This window comes from Rattus norvegicus, chromosome 4, assembly GCF_021556685.1.
Source record: "Rattus norvegicus strain SHRSP/BbbUtx chromosome 4, alternate assembly SHRSP_T2T, whole genome shotgun sequence".
Taxonomy (NCBI): Eukaryota; Metazoa; Chordata; class Mammalia; order Rodentia; family Muridae; genus Rattus; species Rattus norvegicus.
In genome coordinates, this window is record NC_141537.1 from 97,180,795 (window position 1) to 97,194,262 (window position 13,468).

A 13,468-nucleotide genomic window follows, 5' to 3' on the forward strand; every position below is an offset into this window, starting at 1 on the left:
GCCTTTTTCTCCAGCATGTCCCTTTGGGTTCCCTGGCTCTGCCTACATGGGCCTGCTACTGACCAGACAGTACAAAGGCTTCTTCTACTGAAGTCTTTTTTTCCTTATTCTCTGACACTTCTTCCCTAATATATCCAGACCCCTTGCAGCAGTCGTGGAAATGCTCGGCTGAAGCTATAGTGCCCTGGGAAGAGGCTAAGAACATGAGAAACCTGCCCTTTGTCATGGTTCTACAAAACATTCTCACTACCTTACACTGGGAACTACAGCTATTCACCCTATTAACTACCCCTTACCTCCCATGTTATCTACCTACAACACTGACCATGTCACTTCCTTCTGCAGACTGTGGCAAGTTCACAGAAGGAAGCTCGAATACATAATGGTGATGTAAGAACTCCTGTCAGCATCTGAGTCGAACCCCCACCTTTCCAACCCTCTCTCTCACTTATCTCCCTACACCAGAGGCACGCAGCGTCACCCTTGCAGGTCTCTCTGCGGGCTCTGATCTTTCATGCCTGCACCATTGCACAAACTTTTGTAGCTGTTAGCAATACCCTTTCCCTGTCTCTACCTAGAGAAACTAAGCTCATTTCTTAAGCCTCCAATAAGATGATTTTTTTCCCCTCAGTAAAAGCTTCACTTATCTTCAAGCAGCTTTGGTAACCCTCCTCTCTGCTTCTATGTTTTGCATGCAATTAATTATAGCATTTTAATAATTCATTGTAATTCAGACTTTGCAAGGTGACTCTTTCTCCATATTCCCTTTGCCCTTACCCAAACCCTCTACCATCACCCATCTTTCTGCCTGGTGGCTTTAAAGCAAAGTTTCAATACAAAGTCTGATAAGAGTCCATGTTGGAAAACACATACCACACATTGAGAAACGACACAGTTATTCCATACCAGTTTATTTTAGATAATGTGCTTCAAAAACGTTTTATCATAAATAACCTTTCACATCATAAAATAACTTAGTACGATTTATAATAAAACTTCTGAGAATTTAACATCTCATCAAAATACATTAAACTGTGGCTTGAAAATATGATTAACCCTTTTCACTTTTCTTTTATTTGAGGGCATGAAGACCAAAAAAAATACCCAAAATATTGCTACACATTTAAAGTTTCAACAAAGCAATATTTGGTTTACTTTACTGTAACCCGGCCATCCTAAATTAATAGTTTTCTTTCTTGCACAGTTCTTTGTAGTTTTTTTGTCCCTTTTGACTTGGATTTCTGTTTCCACACAGCTTCCTCCTTCAGTCTCACCTCTCTCTCCTTCTGCAAAGTCATCTCCTAGCCCTCCTGTAGTTGAACTCAGCCCCTTGACATCAGTTTCTGTAATCCTTGCATCAGCGTGGGGAGTGACTGCTTGAGTAACTACAAAGGTATTTCAAAACTTCAGTGCAATTTGGTTCAGTTATTTCCATTCAGATGCCATCACCGTTCGGGGAATCACCGTTCGGGGAGATTAATCACTGGCACCCACTGATCCATGTAGCGACTTTCCCGGCAAAAACAAATAAGTTGACTTAAGGCAGGATCCTTCCATTGTGATGAATGTGGGTTCTGAGAACAGATTTAGAAAAATTACTTCCCCATAATATGATCAGCGTATGCTACTAGCTGTACTACTTTTGAAAGGGCCAAACCCCAAACATTCTGCCAAACAGCGTTTGGCCAAGTCTAAACACCTGTAATGCACACTGAGCCACACAGTTTTGCATATTAACTACCCCACTCTTCATGAAGTTATCATTCTCAAGACTGCCCTTCCAAGCACGTACCCTGGTGGAGTCATAAGTAAAATACTTCTGAAAAACATTCTCAGGCTGTGTGCACCGTGAGAGCTGCAGGGAGGGCAGCTGAACTCTTTTATCTTTCCTGACAATGAATAGCACTTTTCACTGGCAGCACAAATAATCAGGCTACCACTTCCCTACACAAGTCAAAAGAGTACAAAAACAAAAAACCAGAAGACCGAGACAGCAGCACATTTCTTTCTGAAAACACTATCCACCCACCACACATTTTTAAGCGGTGGGGAGGAGGGTGGAGAGGGCTCGTTTAAACAAACTCAAGAGCAGCAAAGAAAAGAATTCCACTCCGTACACTTCACAGAGTATCTATATCCAGGGAGTTAATAAGGTCTGTCTCCTACACGACTTCTATCTTTAGCTTTGACAGCAAATGAAGAATGAAGCTGACTTCTTAACGAAGGGTGAACCGGGAACTTAATGTGGCTTTATCTAATCTGTTCTGCTCAAAGAATTAGTCACACGAGCTAGTGCAGAGGTAGGCAGGGGTAGCTGGGTAGCCTGCTGACTCACTGATATCATCCGCCGCTGGAGGCCACCCATGAGCTTAGACACGCTCCTCACAGTATCAGAACCCCCGCGAGATCAGCGTCCAGCTCGGACAAGGTCCACCCCAGCAGATTCTGAGCTGCAGCCCCTGGTCTCTTACCGTCACCAGCACACAGTGTAAGTCCGGGGTCTGCGCAGCGCCCCCGCTCTCAGCGGGGCTCTTGTCGTTCTCCAGTAGCAACAGCTCTGCCAGCCGACCCGGGTTGCTGACCCGCAGGATGTTGATGTCGTTCTCGCAACAGAAAGCACGAATGAGGGTGAAATGGATCTGCAGAGCCACGTCCCGGTCGTCATCTTCATCCGCAGCCAGCAGGCACAGGACCACGTTGTCCGGGTCTCTACAGACAGTGGGCAACGGTGAGTGTACAAGCTCCGGGGAGCGCGGGGTAGAAGCGGGTGGGTAAGCGGGAGGCGGGGGGCGCGGGTGGCCGGGGCCACTTACACGTTGAGCAGCTTGGCTGCCTCGTACACGCCGACAGTTATGGTGCGCTGACTCCGAGCCTTGCTGAGCACTTCCTCCAGGGCATCGCCCACCGTGTCCATCCTGCAGATCGCAGGGCGAGAGCGGGTCAGTAGGGTTCCGGGCCGCGAAGCCGTAGGGGTGGCGGCCACCGAGTCCGCAGGCACACTTACCTTTCGATCTTCTGCTCTGCGGCCGAGAATTCCTCCAAAGTCATATTGCAAGTGCGAGTCCCTCACGCGGCGCGCGGGCTGCTCCTGGCCCCCACAGTGCCCGGCGCCGGCTCTGCGCTGGCTCCCACCCTCGCGTCTCTGCTCTCGCCGGCTTCTTGCTTAGCCTCGCTGGGGAACACTGCACAGCTGCCTCGGGGCCACTGGAGGACAAAGGGTCCGATCCGGAGATATGGGGCTAGCCCTCAGCCAACCACGGCTAGCCTCATTTACATGCAGCCAGGTCATTGGGTCATGCAAATTAGCAGACTTTGACACTCTGACGCTAGCTCCACCAAGCTAGGCAGAGTTGAGCGGAAGGGGGCGGAGCTATGCGGGAGGGAGCCCCTGGCACGAAGGTGGTGCAGAAAGCCGGTTGGTGGGGTCCGGAGCCAGCTCTAGACAGTTTGTGAAGCCATCTGGTGCAGAGGGCTTTTGGAGTGGTTCAAGTGTCCTCAGCTCTGACTGAAACAGCCTGCCAATTGTTTCTCTGGTTGTGGACATCTTTTGATTGTCGTTTCGTGTTCTTTTGTGTTAAGGGACTGCTTTTTAAAATTTATTTCCAGGGGTTAATGCACTCTAGTCTAGTTGTTATTAGTAAGCATATTTTTAAGTGTTCAGACGTACCAGGCAAAGCTTGCTTCAGAGTGTTTATATGCAAGTTACAGGTTAAGCTGCTTATTCCCAGTAGTATTCTTTTGGTGCCCTGATGGCTGGTTTGATTTGGTTTTGGTTGGTTGTGAGAATTTGAAACTCCAGGGAGGAAAAAAAAAGCACATTTGTGTGTAGTGATGGCACAGTACCGAGTTGGAATCTTTTCCACAAAAAGCTGGTGAAATTTCTGCCCCACTCCTTGTAAGCTGGTGATCACATGTCTAACGAGCCAAGCTCACCGTTCTTAAAACCTTTCCTGAAGAAGGCTCCTTCTAATCAAGTAAGAGCTAAGAGACAAATTCTGTGATATTCAGAGTAACCACAGTCTAAATTCGAGATGCTCATGATGCCCCCTAGACTTCCCATCACAGAGTATGACACTGCCTTCTGTTGCCTATGATCTCACTCTGAATCATGAAGCTGTAACTATAGTTCATTTTAGCCATGTGCTAAAATTTCACCTTTGAGACATAGCAACTTGTAGGTAGAAGGCAAACCTTTATAACTGTAAGCAGGAGTTACAAATTAAAAACAATTTTTAATGTAAACTTTTACTGCATAGTTCAAAACTCCCTTTTTTTGTGAGCTTATTCAATAAATACGAAAACATTGCCTGAACCTACTAGTCACCAAGAGTGGTGAAATGGTGAAATGGTTTGCATTCCTAACAGTGCTTATATTGAGGTCACTGGGCAGTTAGAGAGGTAAATTTTGCAGAAGTACATGTGACTTTTGCATCCTTAAGTGTTTATTCTTGTGGACAAAATATTTTCCAATTCTCTTAATCTTAATGGAAAATTGATAGGTTGATTTTTCTAGTTCACTTATTGGAGACAACTTTCCTTTTAATCCCTAAGTGCTATGTCCCCAAGAGACAATATCTGAGTAAAGGAACAAGCGTCAGCATGCTTGTGTACCTCATACTTATGCCTTAAATCTTTACATGAGCTATGCTTGTTAAGGAATTCCTCAGGGCAGGGGAGATGACTCAGTGATTAAGCACACTGGCTGTCCTTCCTTAGGTCCTGAGTTCAATTCCCAGCAACTACAATGTGACTCACAACCATCTATAATGGCATCGAATGCCCCCTTCTGGCATGCAAGCATACATGCAGTTAGAGCACTCAGAGAGAGAGAGAGAGAGAGAGAGAGAGAGAGAGAGAGAGAATGAATATGAATATTTATTCCCCAACATTGGGATTGGGCCTGGGATTCTTCCTCAATGGCAGAGCAGTTGCCTAGCATGTTCCAGGCTCAGGCCCAGGATTTGATCTGCTGCAAAACAGCAACAGGGACGAAATTTCAATATTTCGTTAGGCTTCGATTGTGGGTATTTAGAATTATCACTAAAACAAGCCTCTGGACATTGTGTAATGGACCATCTAGATTAGGTTAGCTAAGATGGGAAGACCCACTATGATGGATAAAACCATTCCATGGGCTTGGAGTCTTCACTGCATGTGAAAAGGCAAACTAGCTAAGCATGGGCATTTTGGTTCATTCCTGACTGAGGACGCCATGTGACCAGCCACTTCCAGCTCTGACTGTCAAGCCTTCCCATGATGGAGTACCGAGGAATAAACCCTTCCTTTCTTAAGTTGCTTCCACCAGGTATTTTGTTCCAGGAGCAAGACAGGTAACTGTCACTTAAACATTTTCAGCTTCATAAAACCAACATTACACAAACTGATCCAAGTCATCATTTGAAGACTAATAAACTGTGTTCCCTAGAACTCTGGGATTCTACCCATTAGACATTTCTTAGAAGTTCTCTGGAAGGATGCAAGCTGACAAAGATTTAGAGGATCATGTGACAGCAAAGACTATGACTTCATCAGCTTGGTGTCCTCAACAAGTCCTACATTCAGTAGTACAGTGGGTGTCATGAGTTGAAAATAATCTGAGAATTAATCAGCACCTCGTGATCCTACAGTCCTATGCATGAATTCTCAGAAAACTCACCTTTGACATCACTTCAAAAAAAAAAAAAAATACAAGCCCTAAACAATTTCTTGTCCTTTCTCTACAAAAACCTCGTGATCTAATTGGTATATCCATTGTATTAGTCAAGGTTCCTTAGACTAGTGGAACATATACAATGAATACACACACACACACACACACACACACACACACACACACACACACACACGCACACACATATGAAGGGGATTTAGTTGACTTACATGCAGTCTACAGTCCAACTAATCCAACAATGGCTGGCTATGAACAAAGTCCAAGAATCTAGAAGTTGTTCAGCCCATGAGGCCAGATGTCTCAGCTGGTCTTCTGTATGTGCTGAAATCCCAATGAAGTAGGCTCTAATGGCAGTGAAGGAATAGACTTGCAAGCAAGGCTAGAGCGAGCAGGCAATGAGCAAACACTTCCTTTTTCCATGTATAAGCTTCCAACACAAGGTGTGGCCCAGATTAAAGGTATATCTTCCCCACCTTGTCTTGTCACCTCAAGATCCAGATTAAAGGAGCGTGTCTTCCTGCCTTAAGATCTGGATTAGAAGTGGATCTTCCTATTTCAAATTAAGCAAAGAATTTCTTCACTTGAGTGCTATGTTTTTGAATTTTAGATAATTCCAGATGTAGTGTAGTTGACAACCAAGAATCGCCATCATACATATGTTTCAACTGGATTTTAGGACAAAATGGTATTCACTGTCATCAGCTAGCTAAGCTGAAAGCCCCTGAATGGAAGCTGTGGGATAGTAGAGCCATGCACTGTTTATGCCAATTCAGATGAAACATGCTACTACTGTGCCCCACTTAAGGCAACTATTTGAAGTTTAAAACGTGTATAACATAGTAAAAGTATAGTATTTATCCCTCAAAAAGTATACTTCATGCTATGCACAGCCTTATAAAAAAAGGGCATTTTATTCAAGTCTTGAAAGAGTCTTCTGGTATTCAGAAAAGATTCATGTCATACGTCCTGACTCAGACAAGCTTGTGTCATACTGCCTCATTGCTGAGTCTAGCTGGAACATTTCATCAGTGATTGACTGTCCTCTGTGGTGTTATGGTTGGAAGTAGGAACTGCATTCAGCTTCCCTGCTTGATTACAGTTGTATATTAGAGACCTGGATTATACTGATAGATGTTTATATGCTGCATAACAGCTCCAATATGGAAAGTTATTCTTTTAGATAGGGTTTCTTTTGTTTTGATTAAAAAAAAAAAACATGGCAATGAGGGAAGGAAAGGTTTATTTGGTTATTATGTATCCTGAATCAGTTCATTGGGGAAAGCCAAGACAGAAACCTGGAGGCAGGAGCCTGGAGAGAGGAGCCCAGAGGGAGGAGCCTGTAGGCAGGACTCTGGAGGGAAGAGCCTAGAGGGAGGAGCCTAGAGGCAGGAAATGATGCAGAGCTCTGTGTGTGTACTGCTTACTGCCTTTCTTCCCCTGCTTTGCTTAAACAGCTCCCTTAGGGAACCTGTGACCAGCTCAGGGATGGCATCTCTTACAATGGGTAGGACCCTCCCAAATAAATCACTAAGAAAATATGCTACCAACTTCCCTGTAGCTCAATCTTATGGAAGCAATTTTTCAACTATGGTTCCATCCTCTCTTCACTCTGGTTTGTGGCAAACTAACATAAAACTAGCCAGCACAGTTACTATTTTGTTTCTAACAGGGTCTCAAGCTCTCAATCCTCCTGCCTCAGCCTCCTGAGTGCTGGAATTACAGGTATGCATCATCATCCCCTCCTACTATTATTTTTAAACTATTCCAAGTAGTTCCAGGTATTGAAGTGTAGAGGACTTGAATGACATTTTAATCATACTTATAAAAACCCTAAATGGTTACATCTAGTAGTCATGGGGAAGTAAGCACTAGAGAATTATTACATTATTTTGCTGTTTTGCATATTCAAGTTTTGTGACATCATCCTTATCATATGTACATTCCTATCACTGGTTCTATAATATGTAATTATAATGTTTCCTTCTTTCAAACAGTAGTCAATGCTACTGAAAGAAAAGGAGCGTGTTATCTCAGTGTGAGTCAACTCACAGCCTACTGCCTAGAACTGAAATCCCAAGTTATAAAACCATAAGGCTTCAACTTCTTGTTGCTCTTGTTGATCTGCATAGGATTGATAAGTCCTTTTTTGGTTTTGTTTTTGGGATTTGGGGTATTTTTGTTTTGTTTTACAGCAAACCTGTGAGTTTATATCCATTTTTGTTTCAGAACATATTTGGGCAAGACTTACCATTCCCTAAACATGTGTCTTTCCTTAGGATCAGTATTTCCTGTGAACTTGTAGCTTAGGTATGAAACGTTCTCAACCCTCTCCTCTCCTCCCCATCCCCCTTCCTCTTCCCCTCCTCCACTCAGAAATCAAAGGCTTGGTCTGCAGTTACTAGTGCTTCTTTAGATAGCAGCAGCCATGCTAGCAGCTGGTGCCTAGCTGGCAGAAGTAGGTAACTGGGGATGTGCTTCTGAAGGATACACCTAGTTCCTGGTCCCTTCCTTTCTCTTGCCTCCTTCCTGCCAGGGGTTAAGCATCCTCTGCCTCATGTTCCCATGTGATAGTCTCACAGCTGGCCACAGTCAACAGAGCCTTTAAAACTCTGAGCCACACCAGCTCTTTCTTTCGTTCTTTATGCCAGGTTTATTTTTCTTTACAGCAATGAGAAGTGTGTCTAAGACAGAATGGAATATAAAAGTTTATTTTCTTGGACCATCACAGTGATGGGAAAAAGTCCAATACGGTCATAATGATCTCTAACAGCTCCTGAGTGTGAGCAAAACTTGTGACTTGCTTTAACTAATAAAATATGACAAGGGGGTTTTACATTCCATGCAAAGAGGAAAGGACTTTGTAAGTGTAATAAAGGTCCCGAAGCAGTTGACTCTGAATGAAAGAAAGGGAAATTCTCCATATAGCCCTGACTCAGACAGATAAGGTCGTGTCAGTGCATGCTCATGTAGGTGTCCATGCGTGTGCTTGCCTGTGTTGTGTTCAGGGGACAACCTTGGGAGCCAGATTAAATGAGTGTCTCCTTGGGCCAGAGTAGACCATGTAGGGGAGAATGGCTGGACTGTTAGCTGCAGTTAAGTCTTTAGAAGAGAACTGGACCTTCTCTAGAGAAAGACTGAATATATTTTTCCATTGCTGGCTTGAAAGAAGCAAACTGCAGGAACAAGGAAATCAACTGTTTTAATGGCCTATGGAAGCTTAGAAACTGATTCTTCCTCACTAAGCTTCTAGATGGGAGTGTAGCCTGACCAATGTTGTAAAAATATAAAAAATAAAATGCTGTCTTTTATCCCCCACTAGGTCCGGCACCGCAGTGCCCCAAAATATCTGCTAGATATCTAAAATCTCAGTCAGCGAAGTGTCTCACCCACTCTCCTCCATCCCATAGCACACTGCCAAAGGCCTCTCTCTGAGCCGTCAGCAATCTCTCTACCTATCTAGTTCCCAAGGCAAGTTTCCATGCCAGAAACACACATCCCAACTCCATGGTGGCCCAGACCAGCCACCACACACTCTCTTAAACTTAAATCACCACATGAAAGAACACACAACACAATATCCTTTGATCCGATTGGTAAGATATAATTGCCCACCTAAACACACAAAGCCCAGTACCATCCATCCCTTAAGAACATTCATAACAACCTGTAAAGGTACAGTGTGGAATTTTAACATCAGCCTCCATGTTGTCCTGTGGCTACTCTCTGTCTCCTCTGTCTTTTGTTCCTGTCTCCTCCTCTTCCTTCTCCCACCCATCCTTCCTTCTCATCCAATGACAGGCCTCGTTCTATCCTGTATCAGCTCTCACCTGTATTTTACAAATTAAGTGGGGAGAAGGTTCGGAGGAAGTCACCTGAGTCCTGAGTACAAACCTGGCAGCCATCCTTGGGGCAGCGGAATTAGCATCAAAATACAGATAACTCCAGGGCAAACCACCACAGACCAACATTGATTTAAGCATGCTGAGGGAGATCAGTGGTTTGTATCTGGACTCCTAGTACTACTACATGCGGTTACTATTAATCTATTAATGAAATGTCTAAGACAGTTTTACACATATACAAAACACATATTGCCGGCTGTCATCCTCCACTTCCCAATCGCTACATCAACACTCCCCTCACAAATCTCTGTCTTACACTCATGCCTATTTACTTTGTTTTGGGACCCACTGAAATTACCCAAGGCTGACAGCGTGACCATGAATTTGGAGGCCAGTGGTCTTAGCAGTGGATAAACTACTAAAGACAGTAATTCCCCATCTCCCAGACTTTATCACTAACAATACTTTTTTTTTCCTTTTTTCGGAGCTGGGGACCGAACCCAGGGCCTTGCACTTGCTAGGCAAGCACTCTACCACTGAGCTAAATCCCCAACCCCATCACTAACAATACTTAAGAGGTAAAAGGTGAAGCCCAGGGAGCCCTCCCGACTCCCTGTTCTTTGACTTATTGTTGATAGAGCTGATCTTATACAGGTCTGATGCAGGTAACTAGAGTAGTTGAGGGTTAATAATTGCAGTACTTGTATTGAGGTTAGAGAATAGTGTTTCCTCTATCTGGTTCTTACTTACTTCCTGCATTTTCCTTTGCAATATTCCTGAGCCTTAGAAGAAGGAGATGGTGTTTCTGTCTTGCTTAGGGCTGAGCCCATAACCACTGATTATTTTCTGTATCTTGAGCAGCTATGAGTGTCTGTACTCACCACTGTTCTTTGTATGAAGAGGCTTCCCTCACTGAATGGGAGTAACTCTTGTCTATGGCTATAAGCATGGATATTTAATAGGTAGTTCACTGCTTTGTAGATTTGGTTAAGCATCAGAAACAAGTCCCCTGCCTACCTGAACCTATGAATTCCCCAGGTCTGAGCTGTTAGCCAGACTTAGAGAATAGGTCCTCCTCCCCAACCTCCCCAACTTCTTTCCCATGGAACAGCTGGGCTCAGACTTCAGATAGTCAGAAGCTCTGAAATAGTAAATAAATGTTGTTTAATTTAAAAATGGGGGGGAGGATGGAGAAATGGTACTGTGGTTAAGAGAGTATGATGCTCTTGCAGAGGACCTAAGTTTGGTACCAGCGCCCATGTCTGATGGCTCACAACTGCCTGTAATTCCTGGCCCACAGGGGTCTGATGCTTCTGGCCTCCTGGGGTCATTGACACTCACATACACATATGCACCCCTACACCCACATAATTTAAAATAAAATATATCTTTTTTTAAAATTCCTAGACTTTTTTACATTTATTTGTTTTACTTTTTGTGTATGTGTGATATGTGTCTGTATTGTGTGTGAGACATGTGTATATGATTTATATTTGTGTGTGTGTATGATATGTGTGTGTATGATGTATGTGCGTATGTGGTGGGGATATGTGTGTGAGAGAGGGGGGATATGTTTGTGCACATACAGGCTCACATGTGGAAATGTCAGAAGACACCTTTCAGGGGTTCTGTCCTTCCACCACATGGGTTCTAGAGATCAAACTCAGATTCTCAGGCTTGATGCAAATGCTCTTATCTAGGTCACTAAACATGGATAATTTTTTACCTCCCATGTAAAACTGTACAGTGTTCCCAGTTCCACCATTTTGGGGTTTAAGAATTACTTACCCTCTGACAACTCTTTTCTGCTATAAAGAACAGTGGTAGTTCGCCATGGTGGCATATGCCTATAATCTCATACTCAGGAGGTAGAAATAGGAGGATTGCCATGGAGGCTATATCAAGAGGGGGATTGTCAGAGGAGACAGTAATGGAGTCATGGTATTGTGGGCAGTTTGGGCCAGCTGCCCTGTGTTACTTCTAGACATTCAAATCACACCAGTCAGTCAGCATGTCAAAATAAGAGGACTAGAGCCTTCAAGGCGCACCTCACCCTAATCCCTACCTCTCAACAAGAGTTTGCCTCAGAAGATTTCATCCCAGGAGTGTTTGGAGAGGCTCTGTTCAACAGGCTGGTTCCCCATGAGGAAGGTGGGTGAGTTGGTGGCTCCTACAGGCTCAGAGGTTTCCCCTCTCAAAGAAACGATCCTCTTCCCACATCAGCTTCATTGCAAAGTTTGCCTTTTCCTCTGGAAAGCTCTGTCCTTGAACCTCTTCTCTATCTGTCCCCATGGTCTTAATGACCTCATGTGGTCTCACGGCCTTACCATTGATACTCTGGTGACTATTGAATGTGCGTGTGGTCTGCTGAGCCTTGGTGCTTACTCATCTTTATCAGCAAGCGTTTCGAACTTCAGATGACAAAAGTTTCCAGCTTCTTGTTCTTCTAAATCTGTCCCTGATGTAGTTGGTGGCATCACTGTTCCTCCCACTGACTCCTTTCTCTCTCAGCCCTCTTCCACTCTATCAGTAAGTACTATTGGCTCTACTTCAAACTGAAGACCAGGCAACCATTTCTTATGATCACTGCTAAGTCCCACTATGATGAATGTATCCACTGGTCTCTACCCTGTTCACTTCCGGAAGTGTAAACATTCTCACACCTCTACACCCTCCAAAGCTCTGATCTGCAAAGGCTCTTTTCTGTCTTTTTTTTTTTTTTTCTCTTTTTTCTTTTTTTCGGAGCTGGGGACCAAACCCAGGGCCTTGCACTTGCTAGGCAAGCGCTCTACCACTGAGCTAAATCCCCAACACTTTTCTGTCTTTTAATGTACATCACCACTCATCCTCTGACACATCTACCTTTCTTAAAACCTTCGGCCACCTGACCGTCCTCTACTGGCCATCCCAGTCATCGAGTGAAAGTTCAGTGGTTAGAACAGTGGTTTGCAACCTTCCTAATGCTGCGACTTTTTAAAATATGGTTCCTCATGTTTGATGACCACCATAAAATTAATTTCGTTGTTACTTCATAACTGTAACTTTGCAACTATTATAAATTGCAGTGTACACAGCTAATATACAGGATATCTTATATACAAACCTTATAAAAGGGTTGGTCAGCCCCGCAAAAGGGCTGCAAATTTAGTTTGTTTCACTTATCAATCTCTGAGTGACCAGAATAGTGCCTTACGTACATTAGACCCTTAAACATTTGTTAACTCGGATCTTGTGCTGAAAAGATGTAGGTCTGGGTTTAAGGTTGTGGTAAATAAACTAGAGTTAGGGCTGTAAACCTGGTCTTTTTGTACATAGCAAAGCAGAAGCTGTCTTGAGGGAATGCTACTTTGCTTGTGGTCTTGTTAAAGCATAGAAGGTGTGTGTATTATTGCACACTATTCTTCATACTCCCTCCATGCTGCCCTAATGTTTTGTTGAAGGTCGTTTTTAAAGAGTCATCAACTGGTATGCTTTATAAACGAATGATCAGTGATCTCTATTAACTTACACTGAACTCGAAAACTTAGTAGGTAAAAAGGTGCTTAATTGCCAAGTCCAAGGCTTATTCTTTCAATGTAGCATAAGCAGATTATAATGGTGATGGGTCTTTTGGTTGTTTTTATGCTGGGGAATGAATGTGGACTGCTGTCTATAGACAGGTGAGGGCAGGCACAAGATAAGGTGAGAGCTTGTGATTGGGGAGTGGAAAAGGAAGATGGGCTGAGAATTTTAGAGATGAGTACAGGGAGTACAGAGAGATAGAGGAAGGAAATGAGAAGAGGAGATAAGATAGAACCTATAGGAGAGGAAGAAGAACCAGAACCACACAGTCCTGGGAGCCATAAGTATTGGGGATTTCTTAGATAGAAGATTAAATAATAAGTAGGGTGTGTAGCTTCTTCTAGGTGTGTAGCTTGTGTCTACATCAGTTGAGTTTTGAGTTCATTGTGCAGGC

At 43.8% G+C, this 13,468-nt stretch overlaps 1 protein-coding gene and 1 long non-coding RNA gene across 5 annotated transcripts in view; one reads left to right on the forward strand and one right to left on the reverse strand.

Moving 5' to 3' along the window:
- Nucleotides 1-895: 895 nt before the first annotated feature.
- Gadd45a (growth arrest and DNA-damage-inducible, alpha) lies at nt 896-3,198 on the reverse strand. The gene is given in 4 exon segments (NM_024127.2): nt 896-1,574; nt 2,472-2,709; nt 2,814-2,915; nt 3,005-3,198. Coding segments are annotated over 4 exon segments (498 nt in total). The 5' UTR covers nt 3,049-3,198; the 3' UTR covers nt 896-1,460.
- LOC100912188 (uncharacterized) overlaps nt 2,387-13,468 on the forward strand; it is a 48,195-nt gene continuing 37,113 nt past the window's right edge. For 3 of the 4 annotated variants that reach the window (XR_015686633.1, XR_015686632.1, XR_015686636.1), the window contains exon 1: nt 2,387-2,728. This is a non-coding gene — a long non-coding RNA (uncharacterized LOC100912188). The remainder of the gene's footprint in view (nt 2,729-13,468) is intronic. The other variant, XR_015686634.1, reaches the window with a different exon arrangement.